Source organism: Oncorhynchus mykiss, chromosome 19 (genome assembly GCF_013265735.2).
Source record: "Oncorhynchus mykiss isolate Arlee chromosome 19, USDA_OmykA_1.1, whole genome shotgun sequence".
Classification (NCBI taxonomy): domain Eukaryota; kingdom Metazoa; phylum Chordata; class Actinopteri; order Salmoniformes; family Salmonidae; genus Oncorhynchus; species Oncorhynchus mykiss.
Window position 1 is genome coordinate 41,917,708 of NC_048583.1, and position 21,271 is coordinate 41,938,978.

General features: G+C 42.7%; 1 protein-coding gene across 1 annotated transcript in view; it reads left to right on the forward strand.

Annotated features, from left to right (window-relative positions):
• LOC100305273 (kinectin 1) overlaps positions 1 to 19,051 on the forward strand; it is a 44,195-nt gene extending 25,144 nt beyond the window's left edge. Inside the window, 2 exon segments of the mRNA NM_001165178.1 lie at positions 18,289 to 18,321; positions 18,323 to 19,051. Of these exon segments, the coding sequence (NP_001158650.1) occupies positions 18,289 to 18,321; positions 18,323 to 18,485 (196 nt within the window). The 3' untranslated portion in view covers positions 18,486 to 19,051.
• The last annotated feature ends 2,220 nt before the right edge of the window (positions 19,052 to 21,271 follow it).

The window sequence follows — 21,271 nt, forward strand, 5'->3', positions numbered from 1 at the left end:
CAGGTAGGGGAACACAGCCCTTATTGTTGTAATGACAGATGTGATGTGTATAACAATAACACATTCTCTATGATTCACAGTTGACAGTTCTACTTGGATGTTGTGGTTATTGTGCCAGGTGTGGACAGGTCGTCTTTACACTCTCAAACCTTTCAGAAACAAGGGAGAAATGGCTTGGTTGAGAACGGGGTTAAGACAATAGACTTATTTTTAAGTGTTTCTGTAATATTAATATTTTTTGCACAAAGATATTCTGGTATGCATTGAAAATAACCTCCTTTGTTCCTGACAGGATCTCCTGAGTGAAAAAAGTGGCCTCAATGCCCAGATTGAGACTCTGCAGGCCCAGTTGAGCTCTCAGGTATGGACGAGCATTGTTCACCCTTTAGTTCATCAACAAGAGTTGATATGTTTCTATTTGTATACCGGTATGTGAGTATGTTGTGACTACTGTCTTCCCTCCTCTTTCAGGCCACTACTGTCTCCCACTTTGAAGAGCTGCAGAAGCTGTAAGTGTTTTGCAAGTTTGAAATGAATGCCCACACACACCTCTTGCACATGTGCTTAGCCTGATCCTTGAATGTCCATTTGTTCCATATAATGTCCTCTCTGACTCTTCTCCCTGTCCAATGGGTTGTGTTGCTGACTCCTGTCATGTGTGGCATCCAGGCTGGCTGAGAAGGAGCTGCAGAGGAAGAGTCTGGAGGACTCCCTGAATAGTGAGAGGAGCAGTGGCGCCAGCAGGGAAACTAACATGCAGGTACCTACAGTAGTACTGTCTAAACCCCCATTATTACTCCTGCTCTATATATGATGGTCTGTTGACCGGCTGGAATGTGTTGAGCTACAGGAATGCTGCACACAGTACGGTGGGTTGATTTGAAGGGCTTACTGTACATGCAATTTCTGTCTTCGTGAAGCATATAAGCTAAGGCAGTAATAAAACAGATATGACATCCCTCTGGGCCGCTTTTGTCCATTTTGCAAAGTGAATTAGCTGGAAAAATTCAATAGTATAAAGATATTATCAAACTACTGTAGACCTACATACATACTGTCAACGTAATAGTAAGATGTCTCCTTTATTTGAGATGAATGTTGTTGACACTGGGCCTCCTGCCCTAACCCTCTTTTCCTTCTATGTTGCTTCTCTGGCCTCCACAGGCCATGCACAATGACAACATGTCACTGAAGGCAGCGCTCCAGAATCTGCAGGCTCAGATTTCTGAACAGGTCAGAAGTGAAACACGCCTGTTTTCTTAGATGGAACTCCTGCTGTGATCTACCAGTCCCTCAGTATGCGCACCCTCTGACACCCTTTCTCTCTCCCTCCTCTCCTTCCTTCTCGCCCTCCTTCTATCCTCATCTAGACTGTTTCTCAGCTGGCCTTGGATCAGCTCCAGAAGAGGTGTGTGTGTGAGAGCATTTTTAAGCAATTTAGATCCTGCCAGAGAGTTGACTGTTCTGCTTCCCATTCTATCTAGTTACATCAAATGTGCACTAATTTTATCCTTATTGCTGGGTAGTTTTACAAGTAGATAAAATGTTGTCATCTTGCCTCTATTTCGAAACGTGGTATTAATACCACACCTGAAAACAATGCTATGATTGTAACCCTTATAACCCTGTCTTTGTGTTGTGCCCCCTGCAGTGTCCAAGAGAGGGAGGAGAAAATCAAGACTGTGGAGGACCTGCTGAAGATGGGAATGATTGAGGTGGCCAATAAGGAGGAGGAATTAACGGTGAGTAGGGGTCAAGGGTCAGGAATAAGCTTGACCCACCTGACATCACTGTTTTGGTCGTTGTTTAGACAAATATTGTTTTAAGTGTTTAAAATCAAATAGCTTTCTCTGTCACAGACTGTAAGAGAAGAGAATAAGGCTCTGAAACGTGATATGGAGGCATTTATTCTTCAGACTACTGAGCAGGTAAGTACTCACACTGATCTGCTGTGTTTTCATTTTGGATAGTCTCAACCCCGTTCCCTCATTGGATTCTCATTACATTTTTTCCTCTTGTCTTTTCCTACTCTCAAGACATCATCCGATTTGATAATGGAAGGTCTACAGAGCAAGTAAGTCAAATGAAAATACCACTTTTTGTCTAGCAACTGCTATGAAACCTCTTGCCACATTCATGGACAATTTGTTCTGTGTTTGATACATTTTGTAATTCTGTGTTTCTCAAGGATCCAAGAGAAAGATGAGCAGATTAAGTCAATGGAGGAGAGCCTACAGGCAGCACAGGCGAGTGGCTCCAGCAATGGGATGACCATTGAGGTGTGTTCATAGTAGTACATCTCTCTCTCTCTCTCTCTCTCTCTCTCTCTCTCTCTCTCTCTCTCTCTCTCTCTCTCTCTCTCTCTCTCTCTCTCTCTCTCTCTCTGTCTCTCTCTGTCTCTCTCTGTCTCTCTCTCTCTCTCTGTCTCTCTCTGTCTCTCTCTCTCTCTCTCTCTCTCTCTCTCTCTGTCTCCCTCTCTCTCTCTGTCTCTCTCTGTCTCCCTCTCTCTCTCTCTCTCTCTCTCTCTCTCTCTCTCTCTCTCTGTCTCTCTCTCTCTCTGTCTCCCTCTCTCTCTCTCTCTGTCTCTCTCTGTCTCTCTCTGTCTCTCTCTCTCTCTCTCTCTCTCTCTCTCTGTCTCTCTCTCTCTGTCTCCCTCTCTCTCTCTCTCTCTCTCGGTCTCTCTCTCTCTCTCTGTCTCTCTCTCTCTCTGTCTCCCTCTCTCTCTCTCTCTCTCTCTCTCTCTCTCTGTCTCTCTCTCTCTCTCTCTCTCTCTCTCTCTGTCTCTCTCTCTCTCTCACATACATACATACATACATACATACATACATACATACATACATACATACACACACACACACACATACATACATACATACATACATACATACATACATACATACATACATACATACATACATACATACATACATACATACATACATACAGCAATGTACTCTGCATTTTGATTCATGTGATTTTGGAATGCCAGACTTGTAACAAATGTGAAATTAAACATTGTATATAGTGTGTTTTGACTTTGCCCAATGTTACAGTTTTGGTTCTGGATTATCCTGTGTCTCCCTGCTGGGTGTTTATGTAAATGTGTGTGTGTGTTGTCCCTGCAGTCTCTGGAGCAGCAGGTGGCAGGGCTGCAGTCTGACATGGAGCAGCTGAGACAGAAGCAGGCTGTGGACACCACCAGTGCCAGCGACCAGCTCCTAGAATTACAGACACAGTAAGTATTTTGTACTATCCCTCTACTCTGACCTACTTGACTGCATTGTACTCTGAAAAGATAGACTAACACAGTCTTTGTCCAGGCTTGCTGCTAAGGACCAGGAGATCCAGACACTACAGAGTGAGTTGGAGTCAAAGGCCAAGGAGGTGAGCGACAAGGTGCAGGAACTACAGCAGAAACAGGTGAGGGAAGAGGTGGAAACAGTTGATTGGTGACCTTTATTGGCTGAGAGGGAGAAAAAAGAACGAGAGTTAACTACTTTTATTTTCTTCTTCTCGCAGACCCACACAGAGGCCCCAAGCCTGGAACTCCTGACAGCGTGAGTCACTGTAATACTTCACTGAATTCCCTTCAGTATACAGTAGGTGTCCCTTGGCATGGGGCCACCCAGCAGTGTTGTGATAGGTAGTGGTAGTGTTGGTAATGTATGTGTGGTGGTGTTCTGTCCTCCAGGTTGGCAGAGAAGGAGAAGCAGGTGTCTGATCTCCAGGGAGAGCTGGCTAAGCTGAGGGAGTCCTTGGAGCTTCACAGGAACAAGAACAATGTAGGTGTCCTGTCCTGCAGACAGTGCTGCTACTGCCTCAGCCCACACTACCAGCCTACCCTCCACATCTCCAGTCTGGCCCTGCGATACATCTGCAGACCTCATCCTCGATGTGCTCCCCTAAACCACACCCTTTCAGTGATGTCACACTATGCATGCATAATCTCCCTCTACTCCTTTTACAAAGTTGTTAGGTTGCATTTTATCGCAGACTATGAATATTTATGAATCTAATTGAAACTATTCAAGACAATGATACATTTAACATTTATATTTTAGAGCTCTTCATTTGCTATTCTATGCTTATGCTGGCTAAGGCTTGCTACAATCAAACAGTACAGTTGTTAGGGCAGTCAGTCTACTCTGCTCTGTCCTTTGCCATGTTTACAAGGACTGTATTTCTGTGTGTCAGCATGCATGTCTGTGCGTGTGAATGCTCTGGGGCTTAACAATGGCCTTGTTTTGCAGAGACAGACAGCTACCTTGTTGACTAGCTCTATATTATGTGATTTGGCTTTTCCTATCTAGACTCATTGGACTTTTTTGTCAGTGAGTTGCAGCTCTCATTATTCACGTTATTTCAGTTTGTCTATGCCAAAGACCTCTCTACGGTGTTACTATCAGAGCTGTTTCACTGTTTGTTTTTGACAATACAGTTTAGTGTCTGATCCTTCTAAAGACTCAATCTTTAGTTGGCCAACTCATGTTAAGTTGAGCTTGACCCTTAGAGTGGTTTACGGTAAAATGTAGTGAGGATATTCTTTAAACCTAGACTCCGAAACAGGATAGGATAGGACAGGACAGCCGTAAAGAAAAGGAGTTACATTTATTTTTGCTAATGGTTCTCTGTTCATCCCTATATAAATTGTGTTTGTGGGTCACTGCATACTTTTCCCTGAGGCTAAACTGAAAGTGATATCTCTCTGAAACTGACCAGGAGCTTCGGGTGAAAAACTGGAGCGCTATGGAGGCTCTGGCAGCCACCGAGTCCATGCTTCAGGGGAAACTCAGCAAGGCCCTCAAGGTTCGGATCCCACTTCCAGTCTGCTTCACTCTAGATTGAAAATCTGATGCATCCCCAAACAGTTATTGCCATAATCGACCAGTGAGATTACTCCATCATTTCTACATGCTGCTGCATACTCATTTCTCCCCTCCCTCTGCATTCTGGCCCTGAATAATTGGCAGTTTATCTCCATTAATCTATTCCCCTCAGGAATTTCATAAAGACTCTAATGTATTTTTATGTAGAAAAAACACTGCTCTACTTGAGTTCTGCTTTCTATTCCGCGCTAGAATGCATTGACCTCTTTTAAAGGACACAATCTTTTTGTTTCATACAGAACAACTATTTATTTTAACTACATCAATTCCAATATAAAGTAAAGAAATAGACATTTGAAAATGAGTGTGCAGTGACTGACTCCAGATTTCCTGTAGGTGGTCATAATAAGTTTGAGATCCATGGTCTTCATGATGCTCCTCTCGCTCCCTGCCATGTGCTTTCCTCATTTTCTCTCCCAAATCCAGCATGTGTTCCATTCTGCTTTGTGTATATACTGTCATCATTACAGCAATCAGCCTCTAATGAAATTCGATTATAAGATTTTCAAAATAAATTTGGTCTTTCAGAGTTGCCTTTTTGAGAAATTATGTCCAGAATATGTGTAATTAGTCAACATAATTGTTTTGTGTAAAATCATTTTTGGAAGCAACAAAACATATACAACAACGGTGGTACTTTAACTCCGTGTGGACACGTCTATCAACTTATTGCATAGAACCATTAGAAACCAGACAGCCCGTCAGCTTAACTGCTGTTTATATCCACCCAGTTGTTTCCTAAGGATTTTTTTGTCCTCTTACATTTTTAATTTACAGGAGCAATTGGGATTAAGTGTCTTGCTCAAGGGCACATCGGCAAATTTTTCCACATAGTCTGCTCGGGATTCGAACCAGTGACCTTCTGGTACCTGGCCCAATGCGCTTAACTGCTAGGCTACCTGCCGCCCCTCTTCAGTGAGAATCTGATCTGCCATAGCCCTTTTTTCTTTTCTTTTTTAAACTAGGCAAGTCAGTTAATAACAAACTCTTATTTTCAATGCGCTTAACTGCCTTGTTCAGGGGCAGAACAACAGATTTTTACCTTGTCATATCAGGGATTCGATCTTGCAACCATTCGGTTACTAGTCCAACGCTCTAACCACTAGGCTACCTGCCACACCTACCTTTGCTTAACCATATGTATTTAGGGATGCACTAGTAAACCATAGACTAACAGATTGCTCTTACTATAAACAGTTGTGGGGGGTTCAGGGAATTTTTGCCTAAGCTGTCAACCCCGTTCCTCTCCATGTCAATACAGCAGACAGGGCACATAGTGAACTGATTTACCCAGCAGCTGCTCTCGGCCATTTTGGTACAGTAAAAATGTAGGCGTTCCTGGACACCTGTTGTGTACGCTCAGGAAAGTGCATGCTTGTACACAATCTAAAGCATATGTCGTAGTGTAGAACCTATTCCCCTTACAACACGATGTGTTAATGAGAGTAGAGGTGAATGTGCCAGCTGTCTGTTATAGGACTCACTCCATCGGAGGGTAGAGGGGTTAGACATGACATCGCTCTCCTTCTGAGAGTTTCAAGCCTTGTGCTTAACGGCACCAACATTGTGGTTTTTGTTTGGGGGTTCCTGATAACAGAAGTATGTGTGGTGCTCTATGGATGTCTGTCTCTGGACAGAATGTTAGATACTCAGAAGCATTACTGTGCTGCAACTCTATGAACACAAGTGACTTTGATGTTCCTCCTTGAGAGGATAAACATCTGAAATAAATTGAACCTGTGTAGGGTGAGGTCTAAAGCTTGAGGAACTTGTCTTGTGGTTGTGTGTGGCTGCTGAACAGTGGGGCGTATGAATACTTGCTTGGAGCACACACTAAATAATTGAGCCATTGTAAATGTTAGCAGTTTGTTCACTGGAGTGTCATGGAGAGTGAGTTGTGCTGGTCAGAGGCTATGCTCCTGTATGTACTCTGAGATGGGAGTAGTGAAACCAAGCAAGCAGAGGTAGTGACTTGAGGTTGGATGTTTGCCTGCAGAGCTATTCAGCTAACTACTGTACAGGTACCCTGTGTGTGTGTGTGTGTGTGTGTGTGTGTGTGTGTGTGTGTGTGTGTGTGTGTGTGTGTGTGTGTGTGTGTGTGTGTGTGTGTGTGTGTGTGTGTGTGTGTGTGTGTGTGTGTGTGTGTGTGTGTGTGTGTGTTCCCTGAGTGCAGTCCATGTTGAATGTCCTCTCTTCTCTTTCCTCCTCCTTTACCTCTTCAGGAGAACCAGACAGCCCTGGAGATAGCCCAGGCAGAATGTCGAGGTGTTCTGCACAGACTGCTTCCGAACGTGCCTCTGCCCACTGAACGGGTAAGTGCTCACATAATATATACAGTACCAGACAGAAGTTTGGACACACCTACTCATTCAAGGGTTTTTCTTTATTTTTACTATTTTCTACATTGAGAATAATAGTGAAGACATCAAAACTATTAAATAACAATAATTTAGTAACCAAAAAAGTGTTAAACAAATCAAAATATATTTGAGATTCTTCAAAGTTGCCACCCTTTGCCTTGATGACAGCTTTGCACACGCTTGACATTCTCTCAACCAGCTTCATGAGGTAGTCACCAGGAATGCATTTCAATTAACAGGTGTGTCTTATTAAAAGTTAATTTGTGGAATTTCTTTCCTTCTTTTGAGCCAATCAGTTGTGTTGTGACAAGGTAGGGGTGGTATATAGAAGTTAGCCCTATTTGGTAAAATAACAAGTCCAAATTAAGGCAAGAACAGCTCAAATAAGCAAAGAGAAACGACAGTCAATCTGGAAAATTTCAAGAACTTTGAAAGTTTCTTCAAGTGCAGTTGCTAAAACCATAAAGCGCTATGATGGAACTGGCTCTCATGAGGACCGCCACAGGAAAGGAAGACCCAGAGTTACCTCTGCTGCAGAGGATAAGTTCATCAGAGTTACCAGCCTCAGAAATTGGCAACTAACTGCACCTCAGAGCTCAAGTAACAGACACATCTCAACATCAACTGTTCAGAGGACACTGCGTGCATCAGGCCTTCATGGTCCAATTTCTGCAAAGAAACCACTACTGAAGGACACCAATAAGAAGAAGACTTGCTTGTGCCAAGAAACACAAGCAATGGACATTAGACCAGTGGAAATCTGTCCTTTGGTCTGATGAGTCCAAATATGAGATTTTTGGTTCCAACCGCTGTGTCTTTGTGAGATGCAGAGTAGGTGAACGGATGATCTCCACATGTGTGGTTCCCTCAGTGAACAGTGGAGGAGGAGGTGTGGGGGTGCTTTGCTGGTGACACTATCAGTGATTTATTTTGAATTCAAGGCACACTTAACCAGCGTGGCTACCGCATCATTCTGCAGCGATACACCATCCCATCTGGTTTGCGCTTAGTAGGACAATCCATTTGTTTTTCATCATAACAATGACCCAGAACACACCTCCAGGCTGTGTAAGGGCTAGTTGACCAAGAAGGAGTGTTGGGAGTGCACCATCATGACCATGACCTGGCCTCCACAATCACCCGACTTCTACCCAATTGAGAAAGTTTGAGATGAGTTTGACCGCAGAGTGAAGAAAAAGCAGCCAACAAGTGCTCAGCATATATGGGAACACCTTCAAGACTGTTGGAAAAGCATTCCAGGTGAAGCTGGTTAAGAGAATGCCAAGAGTGTGCAAAGCTGTCAATCAAGCAAAGGGTGGCTACTTTGTCCTCCCGGACACCCTAGACCCACTCCAATTAGCATACCGCCCCAACAGATCCACAGATGACGCAATCTCAATTACAATCCACACTGCCCTTTCTCACCTGGACAAAAGGAACACCTACGTGAGAATGCTGTTCATTGACTATAGCTCAGAGTTCCACACCATAGTGCCCACAAAGCTCATCACTAAGCTAAGGACTCTTGGACTAAACACCTCCCTCTGCAACTGGATCCTGGACTTCCTGACGGGCTGCCCCCAGGTGGTAAGAGTAGGCAACTGCTGATACTTAACACTGGGGCCCCTCAGGGGTGCGTACTTTGTCCCTTCCTGTACTCCCTGTTCACCCACGACTGTGTGGCTAAACACGATTCCAACACCATCATTAAGTTTGCTGACAACAGCACAGTGGTAGGCCTGATCACCAACAACAATAAGACGGCCTATAGGGAGGAGGTTAGAGAACTGGCAGTGTGGTGCCAGGACAACAACCTCTCCCTCAATGTGAGCAAGACAAAGGAGCTGATCATGGACTACAGGAAAAGGCGGGCTGAACAGGCCCCCATTTAACATCGACAGGGCTGTAGTGGAGCGGGTTGAGAGTTAGGTTTCTTGGTGTCCACACCACCAACAAACTATAATGGTCCAAACATATCAAGATACAGTGCCTTGCGAAAGTATTCGGCCCCCTTGAACTTTGCGACCTTTTGACACATTTCAGGCTTCAAACATAAAGATATAAAACTTTATTTTTTTGTGAAGAATCAACAACAAGTGGGACACAATCATGAAGTGGAACGACATTTATTGGATATTTCAAACTTTTTTAACAAATCAAAAACTGAAAAATTGGGCGTGCAAAATTATTCAGCCCCCTTAAGTTAATACTTTGTAGCGCCACCTTTTGCTGCGATTACAGCTGTAAGTCGCTTGGGGTATGTCTCTATCAGTTTTGCACATCGAGAGACTGAAATCTTTTCCCATTCCTCCTTGCAAAACAGCTCGAGCTCAGTGAGGTTGGATGGAGAGCATTTGTGAACAGCAGTTTTCAGTTCTTTCCACAGATTCTCGATTGGATTCAGGTCTGGACTTTGACTTGGCCATTCTAACACCTGGATATGTTTATTTTTGAATCATTCCATTGTAAATTTTGCTTTATGTTTTGGATCATTGTCTTGTTGGAAGACAAATCTCCGTCCCAGTCTCAGGTCTTTTGCAGACTCCATCAGGTTTTCTTCCAGAATGGTCCTGTATTTGGCTCTATCCATCTTCCCATCAATTTTAACCATCTTCCCTGTCCCTGCTGAAGAAAAGCAGGCCCAAACCATGATGCTGCCACCACCATGTTTGACAGTGGGGATGGTGTGTTCAGCTGTGTTGCTTTTACGCCAAACATAACGTTTTGCATTGTTGCCAAAAAGTTCAATTTTGGTTTCATCTGACCAGAGCACCTTCTTCCACATGTTTGGTGTGTCTCCCAGGTGGCTTGTGGCAAACTTTAAACAACACTTTTTATGGATATCTTTAAGAAATGGCTTTCTTCTTGCCACTCTTCCATAAAGGCCAGATTTGTGCAATATACGACTGATTGTTGTCCTATGGACAGAGTCTCCCACCTCAGCTGTAGATCTCTGCAGTTCATCCAGAGTGATCATGGGCCTCTTGGCTGCATCTCTGATCAGTCTTCTCATTGTATGAGCTGAAAATTTAGAGGGACGGCCAGGTCTTGGTAGATTTGCAGTGGTCTGATACTCCTTCCATTTCAATATTATCGCTTGCACAGTGCTCCTTGGGATGTTTAAAGCTTGGGAAATCTTTTTGTATCCAAATCCGGCTTTAAACTTCTTCACAACAGTATCTCGGACCTGCCTGGTGTGTTCCTTGTTCTTCATGATGCTCTCTGCGCTTTTGACGGACCTCTGAGACTATCACAGTGCAGGTGCATTTATACGGAGACTTGATTACACACAGGTGGATTGTATTTATCATCATTAGTCATTTAGGTCAACATTGGATCATTCAGAGATCCTCACTGAACTTCTGGAGAGAGTTTGCTGCACTGAAAGTAAAGGGGCTGAATAATTTTGCACGCCCAATTTTTCAGTTTTTGATTTGTTAAAAAAGTTTGAAATATCCAATAAATGTCGTTCCACTTCATGATTGTGTCCCACTTGTTGTTGATTCTTCACAAAAAAATACAGTTTTATATCTTTATGTTTGAAGCCTGAAATGTGGCAAAAGGTCGCAAAGTTCAAGGGGGCCGAATACTTTCGCAAGGCACTGTATATATGCAATTTAGCAGATGTATATGGGTGGTCTCCGGAATTGAACCCACCATACAGCCATTGCAAGTGCCATGCTGTACCAACTGAGCTACAGAGGACCATATGATGTGATATTAAATTATAAGTTCATCTTTTCCACATATCCTATAGTTTTGTATCTTTTCTACTGTGTTCTCTCTCAGAACCACCAGGATTGGCTGCAGAGGTTTGAGACTGCAGTGAAAGAGGCCCCGGCAGCAGAGCCCAACCCTGCCCCTGAAGCAGCACCTGAACCTGCTCCAGAGGGCTCAGAGGACAACAAGGTGACGGCACAGCCTTTACTGTTTCTTTAAAAATAGTTGTGTTTTCAAATGTCTGAGAACTGAGGTGAAAATAAGTGTAACCCGGGCTGTTCCTTACACCAGGTATTGTCTGATAAGCTGAAGGAATCTGAAGAGGCCCAGAAGGTTCTACAGAAAGATTGTGAGACGTACAAGAAAGTGTTGGCAGAGACGGTGAGGTGATGCTCTATCAGTGTCCTGTAGATAACTCTATAAAGGCGTTGTAAGGTCTTTTAAACTAACCTGTAATACCCTATACTGTCCACAGGAGGGCATCCTTCAACGTCTCCAGAGCAGTGTGGAGAAGGAGGAGTCTCGATGGAAGGTGAAGCTGGATCTGTCACAGACAGAGCTGAAAGAGGTGAACACTGAAGACCATTCAATCAAACTGAATTTGTATTTATATTGCCCTTTTAACCACTATATAATTGGTATGTGTGGTGCTTATGGTCACTCTCCTGCCCTCTCTTTCCTAGATGAGCGTGAAAGTTGCAGCACTGGAGCAGGATGTAGACAGACTGAGTGACGTCGGAGAGTTGGACAACGTCAGTCCAGTTACACACTTAACACATCTCTCAGCAATTGTATTAGGCACTTTACATCAGTTGACTCACTAAATGTAAGTGATTTTTCGATTTTGTTCTTTCATAGTTGATAAGAGACAAGCAGCACCTTGAGTCTGCGCTGGAGAGAGCAGAGCGTGAGAGCGCCACCTATGTGACAGAGGTCAGAGAGGTGAGCTGACTAGACTTCCTGTCATCTACCAGTCATACTCGGTCATGTCATAGTGGTTATTCATCTATGTCGTCATAGATCTAGTCATTCGCCTCTGCGTGGTTTGGGGGTGGCTTTGTACTGTGTGTTTATGGTGCATGTCTCTGTGTTTACTGTTTGTGGTATCCACCAGTGTTTGTTCATGCAACAATTAGACATTACATTCACAGTTCACAGATCACACAGTTCATTCTGGTATGTTCTGTTATAGAATTTGGTTGAGAGGGTTTACCCACTTCGCAAAGGCGAAGGATGGTGAGAACAGTCAAAAACAGCCCACAGACCACCTCCAAAGACCTACAACATCATCTTGCTGCAGATGGTGTCACTGTGCATCGTTCAACAATTCAGCGTACTTTGCACAAGGAGAAGCTGTATGGGAGAGTGATGCGGAAGAAGCCTTTTCTAGACACACGCCACAAACAGAGTCGCTTGAGGTATGCAAACGCACATTTGGACAAACCAGCTTCATTTTGGAATAAGGTGCTGTGGACTGATGAAACAAAGATTGAGTTATTTGGTCATAACAAGGAACGTTATGCATGGCGGCAAAAGAACACAGCGTTCCAAGAAAAACACTTGCTACCCACAGTAAAATTTGGTGGGGGTTCAATCACGCTGTGGGGCTGTGTGGCCAGTGCCGGTACTGGGAATCTTGTTAAAGTTGAGGGTCGCATGGATTCCTCTCAATATCAGCAGATTCTTGGGAATAATGTTGAAGAATCAGTCACAAAGTTGAAGTTACGCCGGGGCTGGATATTTCAACAAGACAACGACCCAAAACACTGCTCAAAATCTACCCGGGCATTTATGCAGAGGAACAAGTACAATGTTCTGGAATGGCCATCCCAGTCCCCAGACCTGAATATCATTGAGAATCTGTGGGATGATTTGAAGCGCGCTGTCCATGCTCGGCAACCATCAAACCTAACTGAACTGGAGATGTTTTGTAAGGAGGAATGGTCCAAAATACCTTCATCCAGATACTCATTAGAGGCTATGGGAAGTGTCTAGAGGCTGTTATTTTAACAAAAGGAGGCTCTACTAAATATTGATGTGATTTTTCTATTGGGGAGCCCAAATTTATGCACCTGTCTAATTTTGTTTTGATGCATATTGTACATTTTCTGTTAATCCAATAAATCTAATTTCACTACTGAAATATTACTGTGTCCATCACCACCTGCCTGGGGAATACAGGGTTCTCTTTGTCCTCTGGGAGTCCGTCCATCGATCTACAACCTATGGATACAGTAGTGATGTAAGCTCAAATGCAACATGGGCTAAACTGTTTTTATATGCAAGAGGCATGCATAAGGTGTGTTTTCTTTGCTTTTTAGGAGCCAGATTTTTCTTAGTGTAATGTTAGACTGGAGTATTAGTATCATAGGTTATAGATGATGGACCACTTTTACTCAGTGAGAGGACAGACTAACACTACTGTTTCCACTCGGCACACTATCTACTCTTCCATCACTTCTACTAACAGGCTTATAGTGGCTTACTGCTACTCCTGCACAATGAGCTTTTCCATGTCGGCCATCTTTGGGGATACATTCTATGCCTTCAACTGCACACGCTTTCATCATTCATCTGCCTCCACACACAGTTGAAACATTTTCAATGTCTGTCTGGTCTTGTTTGTCTCTTGTCTTGCCACCCTCTGTCTGTGAACATCTTCAATGATAATTAAAGCATCTCTGCTGGTTTTTCATTGATAATACAACATTTAATATCTTTATCAGTCTCTAGCTAATCATTGAATAGCTAGTTTAGTAGAGACATAACTGACATCAGAGTTACCATAAGTAGCTATCTATACATGTCTCAACCACTCTAAAAGCCAAGTGAAACCAGTTTTGGTGTATGCAAAATCGTCTAATTTGTCTTGGTAGAAATATTTGAATACCACCTCGGTGTTTATGCAAATTCCCCCCTCCAAACAGTTTGAGATCAAATTTCACCAGGAGGGGGGCTGTGATTGTCATTTATCTCATCGCTGGTGTTTTCGCTTGCAGCTGAAGACCCAGCTGACTGAGACTCTGTCAAAACTGGAGACCGAGGAGAGTGAGAGGCAGAAGGTGGCTGGAGATCTCTATAAGGTAAGACGGCCCCTTGTCCCTTAGGATTGGACTACCTTTAGTTTGTTTGGATTTACATTACTGTTAGAGAAACAATTAGTCACCAGTCCAAGTCTAGAAAGAAGCAACTTACTCAAGGAGCTGAGGATGTTAGCGGCTAGCCGCCGGAAAAAACATTTGACCGGTAATGCTTATTGGTCTATAGGGCCATTTGCATAATTGTGCTGTATTAAATTGGCGAGTGTGTATTTTCGTTAGTCGCCATGCATCTTATTTATCACAAGTGCACAACACTGAACTGCAGAGCAAACTTGATGGCTCTTATACAGAAGCAGTCAGGCAAAATGAGGAGCTGAATTTGGTAAGCCTTGCTCACCCAAATAGGCGGAGCTCTCATAACCAGTCCCTACTACACCAGTTTGAGGAGCGGAATAGCCTACCACATGTCAGACGGCGTGAGAGTAGCTCCTTAAAAAGTCTGTAAGCTACTGGAATGAAACCTGCTTTTGTAAGCCCATTCATTGCACAACAAATAACTATTCTAAATGCAGTCACCTGTTAACTTCGGTGGACACGAATTAAAGGAGCTATTTTTATTCCTCCATCACAACTCGTAATTAAAGCGCGCCTCCAATTTGTCATTCGGTTGCATAGGCTATAGCCTGCCTAGCGTTGACTACCAGCAGGTCACCCACCACTGCAATGGGAGCTTGAGGCAGTGGAATTGTTTGAAACCTGAATTATTTTAGTTCACTTCAAATAATGAGGCATGTCTTACCTTGCTTCAATGTAGCCTTGCGAAAATCCATCTGTAGAAACGTGGAGGCAAATATTTTATAAAGGCTTGCTATTATTGCATGTTTCTATTAAGTGCTTAATGAAAAATGTCCTGCGTATGCATAGTACCAAAGAGGAAGAGGCAAAGGGAGAGGTTTCACACTCCACAAAATCTGTCCAAAATAAGCCTAATACGTTTCTATGGGCTTATTTTGGGACTAAGCTTGTCGCCTGCCTTGGGTCGACTCTCATTGTTGGGGCGGAAACATAAGCATCTCATCATTATATACAGATCTCTAATAGTATTTTTTGTTGGTCACATGATTTTACTGTTTTAATTTTTTTATTTGATTTTTTTACAGTTTGTTGACCGGTTAATGAGGGTCAGTTAGTCGGCAGCAAAATTGACCGAAATGTGCATCCCTACTAGGAGATAAATACACACTGAGCATTTGAATACGTGGATGAGTTGAACACACTTATATTAAATGAAATGTAAGCTTAAATGTTTCTTGTAATTTCCCCCACCCTGCTCCACCTCAGGCCCAGCAGTCTCTGGATCTGATCCAGGAGGAGGTCTGCAAAGAGACCGGCCAGGGTGACCTGATAGAGAACAGCAACCTCTCATCACACGTAAGACTCACTGGACGGGGAACTGTCTGTGGCTATATGTTAAAGACAGTCCGTTGCACATATTATCTAGGTAGTGTATATTCATGGTCAAAACAAAGGTATCTAGCTACTAAGAGTTCTAATATTGATAATTATTAGATGTAGTTGTGTATTAAATGTAACCAGTCTTTAAATAGGGGTAGTTTTATTGACAAGTTATATTGAAAGTGACTACAGGGTAGTAACCAACCTGTCACTGTGTCCCTCAGGAGGAGATTGACAGGAAGGAGAAGAAGACTGCAGGGCTGAACCAAACTGTGAGGGAACTGCAGCAGCTGCTACAGGCTGTAAACCGGCAACTCACCAAGAGACAGGAGGCGGTACGACGTATTTATTATGGATCCACATTTAGATAATACAGCCATCAAAAGAAGGCTTTCAAATATAGAAAAGGACATTTACTGAAGTAAATGCTTGCTACTCTTGCAGTATTTATGGTTGTGAAGTGGTAGTGACAGCAGTAGTAATGGTAGTAATATGGTTTTCATAGGCTGTGGGTTAGTTATAGTGACCTATTTTGGGGTGGTTTGTAGTTGTGTAGTTATTATAGTGGGATGTATACAATGCATTCGGAAAGTATTCAGACCCCTCGACTTTTCCCACATTTTGTAACGTTACAGCCTTATTCTCAAATGGGTTAAATAAAGACATTTCATCATCAATCTACACTGTAATGACAAAAGGAAAACAGGTTTTTAGATTTTTTTATAAAATGTATTATAATATTTTTTTTTAAGATACCTTATTTACAGTATTCAGACCCTTTTCTATGAGAAATTGAGCTCAGGTGCATTATGTTTCCATTGATTATCCTTGAGACGTTTCTACAACTTGATTGGAGTCCACCTGTGGTAAGTTCAATTGATTGGACATGATTTGGAAGGCACAGACCTGTCTATATAAGGTCCCACAGTTGACAGTGCATGTCAGAGCAAAAACGAAGCCATGAGGTCGAAGGAATTGTCCATAGAACTCCAAGACAGTATTGGGTCGAGGTACAGATCTGGGGAAGGGTACCAAAACATTTCTGCAGTATTGAAGGTCCCCAAAAACACAGTGGCCTCAATCATTCTTAAATGGAAGAAGTTTGGAACTACCAAGACTCTAACTAGAGCTGGCCACCCAGCCAAACTGAACTATCAGGGGAGAAGGGCCTTGGGCAGGGAGGTGACCATGAACCCGATGGTCACTCTGACAGAGCTCCAGAGTTCCTTTATGGACAACCATCTCTGGCACCACCCCTACGGTAAAGCATGGTGGTGGTAGCATCATACTGTGGGGATGTTATTCAGCGGCAGGGACTGGGAGACTAGTCAGGATCAAGGGAAAGATGAATGGAGTAAAGTACAGAGAGATCCTTGATGAAAACCTGCTCCAGAGCGCTCAGAACCTCAGACTGGGGCAAAGGTTCACCTTCATCAGGACAACGACCCTTAACAGACAGCCAAGACAACACATGAGTGGCTTCGGGACAAGTCTCTGAATGTCCTTGAGTGGCCCAGCCAGAGCCCAGACTTGAACCCGATCAAAGATCTCTGGAGAGACCTGAAAATAGCTGTGCAGTGACGCTCCCCATCCATCCTAACAGAGCTTAAGAGGATCTGCAGAGAAGAATGGGAGAAACTCCCCAAATACAGGTGTGCCAAGCTTGTAGCGTCATACCCAAGAAGACTCGAGGATGTGGTCACTGCCAAATATGCTTCAACAAAGTACTGAGTAAAGGGTTTTAATACTTATGTAAATGTGCAATTTATTAGTATTTATTTTTTTACTTTAAAAATAAAAGAAAAATGTTGCTTGTCATTATGGGGTATTGTTTGTAGATTGATGAGATCATTTTTGTTTTAATCAATTTTTAGAAGAAAGCTGTAATGTAACAAAATGTTGACAATGTGAAAGGGTATGAATAATTTCTGGATGCACTGTAATTGGCTAGTATAGTAGGCTAGAGTGAGTACTATAGCATCATAAGCCATAGATTGTGTTTTCAAGATCTCAAAATGTTTTAGTTTGAACATTCTAAAAGTTGTGGCAGTGATTTCAGTTTATAATGTTGAATCCAGCATTCCACCGTTGAAATGAATGGGGATACAACAATCTTTATAGTTTATGAATGGTTGCAAGAAGCTGGGTTGTAGCCATCTAAGTTGAGTCAGTCTGCACATTTCAACGTTGGTTTGGTGTTTGTAGCTTTAACGGTTCAAGAGCAATGGCAGATCCAAATACTTTCCATTGAAGCCCATGGATCTTTTATGAACATTTTAAAATGGTTATAGTTCAAAAAGCATAAATGGTTGAAATCTAGGCACGGTGCAAAGATTTACCATTCAAGTCTATGGCTGTTGAAATACATAGGAATTTATGCAAATATGGATGTAGTGTAAAAAGTATAAGTAGTATCAATGTTTTTTTTCAGGTTCCAGCAGGAGGAGTATAATAATAAGTATGAACAGTTTCTAAAATTGTGCATGGTTTTCAGCAAGCACATCTGTTAAATCAGGGTTGTAACTGGCAAGCAAGTCTTTCTTGTAACACACAAAGAGGTCTTAAACTGTGCTTCCTTTTTTTCTCTCAGGAATCGGACAAAGACTCGCCTGAAGTATAGGGAGTGGAGGATGGACACTCCCAATCTTACTACAAAGACCACCCCCAACCTCCCCACCACCTCTCCTATCATGGCCTCTCCTGTCCTGTCACACTCCTCTCTTTCCCCTCACCTGTACTGTAGGCAGCCTCTTGCTGATCCTCTGTCACTGCCTGCCACTGACCTGTAACCTCTGACCTCCAGCTGCTCCTCCTCAGCAGGGTCAGGGAGAGACTTCGCTGGGCCCCAGAGGAGAGGGGCTCCCTCACGCTACACACACACACACACTCCGGACCAGACCTTACTACTCCAAAGTCCCACCACATTCCTCATGATCCCTACAGCCAGCGCTAAAGACATCCTACACATGTCAGACTGTGGCATCTCCCCCCGTTTACCCCCTTTTTTCAATGGAAATCTTTGAATACAGATGTAGTTTTTTTCTCTGTTAGTTTCCTTTGTCCAGAGGGTGATGAAGTGGATTCCTACTTCATTAAATTAACTTGGGTTCTCTTTCCTTTTTTTAAGTTAAAAAGGAAAAATGTATTGTTAAAAAAGTAACTGTTAGGACCTGCTGACATTACACTACAATTCTTGATCTCCTTTGCTGACAGCTCACAAACTGTAAATGTGCATTGATCCATGAATAAATAGGTACTGTATATGCATACTTTGGCTGAGGTATTTTGGAGGGGGCAAGGGCATGAGGGAGGGTCCCAGCATGTCAGACGGGTCACTAAGTAACTAACCATGGAGGAAGTCTAAGTGCAGAGCCAGTAGGAGGGAGGCTGTGACCCATCCTCGCTGTGGGAGCAGTAGGACAGGTCTACAGAATGGAGGTTTTAATCCTACTGTAACTACTTTAGGAAGAGGTGTCCCATATCATCTGTAATCAACACTCGCTATATTGTTGCTAATTTCATTAACATGGAATATTTCTTTTTTTTTGTAACAGGTGACAGTTAATTAAAGGGATGCTTGATAAATCTGCTCGCTGTCCTGTGTTTAGTTATGCTTCTCTTGACTGGACTTCCTTTGCCATACCACCGTGGGGCACCAATGTCCTTATCCCTCTACTTGTTTGTTAAAATGTTGTCTATCCTGCACATACAAAATCAACCCCTTAACACATCTAGACACCACCTCCAAATGTAGTGTACTACTTTGCCTACTAGAGGCTTGAGTGAAGTGTTTGTTTTTGCTTTCACTTATCTGATACTTTCAGACCTATGAAGAGCCATCAGTCTAGAAGTAACGGGCTGCGGCTAGGGGTTGACTTTTGGGCTGGATGATCTTGTATCTCTGCAATGTGCCATTCAATTTGATTAGACCCTGACTTACTACAAATAAAAGGTAAGGCCATTCCCTCAGCTCTGGTTTTTACCCTGATGACAAACGTGCTAAGGTCTGCGTGACTGACTAATAAGCAGAATAATGTTTCGCTGTCCTCCCCTTTCAAGACAAACATCTTACTGGTGGGTGTCATTTTAGTTATGTGCTCTTTGTATGAGGGAGCTATATTAACCTGAAGACGTGGTGCACCGGTCAAAGGCAGTGAGGGAGGACCGCCTTTCCCAAATGGAACAGTAATCTGCACCACGCGGTCATGTTGTCTATGGTGCGTTGTCCAGAAACATCTCCTTTCCATAAAATATATTTTTGAATTCATTGGGAAGGTAGATAAAGCATTTTTTTTTTTTAAGCAATCACTTTTGCATGTGAAAACAGAATCCTACACGTCACTTTTGTTTTATGTTGAGGTTCTAACCTCACTCTTGCGAAACATTGTGCAACATCGATTCATCATGTTTACTGAAAGGAGGTATGGCTGTTGTGTGGCTGTCATAATGGCTCACCAAGGACTGCCCCCTCCTGTCATACTTTACAACTGGAAATAACATCAGGTTTGTCACTGTGGTAGATGTACAAGCAGTGGATCTGTGAATGACGTCCAAGTTTTACCTCCCATTCCCAAAGAAGTTCAACATAATAGACGTGGGGAAGAGCTGAAAGATCTTAAAGAATTGTCTGTGTGGAGTGAGTGTTTGTCTCCAGCTTCTTTATATTAGCTTAGATGAAGAGGAAATACCAGTTCCAAGGGATTGACATCTGGTGTGTGAGACAGATATAGGAAAATGGCGCTGACAGAGGGCTGCCTCGCTTCTAGTCCTTAGGAAACTTTTCAGTATTTTCTTTTTTTATGTATTATTTCTTACATTGCTAGCCCAGAAAATCTTAAGTGTTATTACTTACAGCAGGGAAGAACTATTGGATATCAGAGCGGCGTCAACTTACCAGCACTACAATTCTATACTATCTATTGCATCTTAGCCTATGCCACTCTAACATTGCTTATCCATTTATTTATATATTCTTATTCCATGAATTACTTAGATTTGTGTGTATTAGGTATTTGTTGTGGAATTGTTAGATATTACTTGTTAGATAATTTGCTGCACTGTCGGAACTAGAAGCACAAGCATTTCGCTACACTCGCAATAACATCTGCTAACCATGTGTATGTGACCAATACAATTTGATTTGATTTGATACAGTGAGTACAGTCATTGCTCTGCTCTTGTTGTTGTCTGTAAATCTGCATGTGGTCCTTCAGGACTGTAGAAGAGCAACACAGAGTAACAAGACAACTTTTGTACATTAAGGGTTCAGGGGAGAAAGCAGCACAGGATCAGCACATTCCAAACATTCTCCCACACTGTCATGCTGTAGTCAGCTGATTGTGGGCCTGTCATGGAGACCAAGCTAGCGACAAACAGGCACCACACCATAACCTCAGCATACCCCTCTATACACTGATATGATACAAGCGAGGCCTTTTCTATGGTACATCAGTGCCTCTGTCAAACCCCTTATCAGATGTATGCAACCTATGGAATAAAGACAGTTGATTCACTTTCCTACACTGCAGATCTCCAGGAATCCAGTCACTAGATTTCTCCAGTGTTGGGGAAGCTACTCTGAAAAGATTGTTTGCCAAACTACCAATTACTTCACACTGGAAGAAGTTTAGCGACACTAAAGCTACCCTAAAGAAAAATATAGTTTACTTAACTAAAGTTACTTTGAAAAAGTAGTTCACTACATCCAAACTACTTATCATATATAAACATTATCACATCTATAATATCATTATTATCATATATCTACACCTAATATGTAATAGACTACAAATTGCAAGAACAGATCACT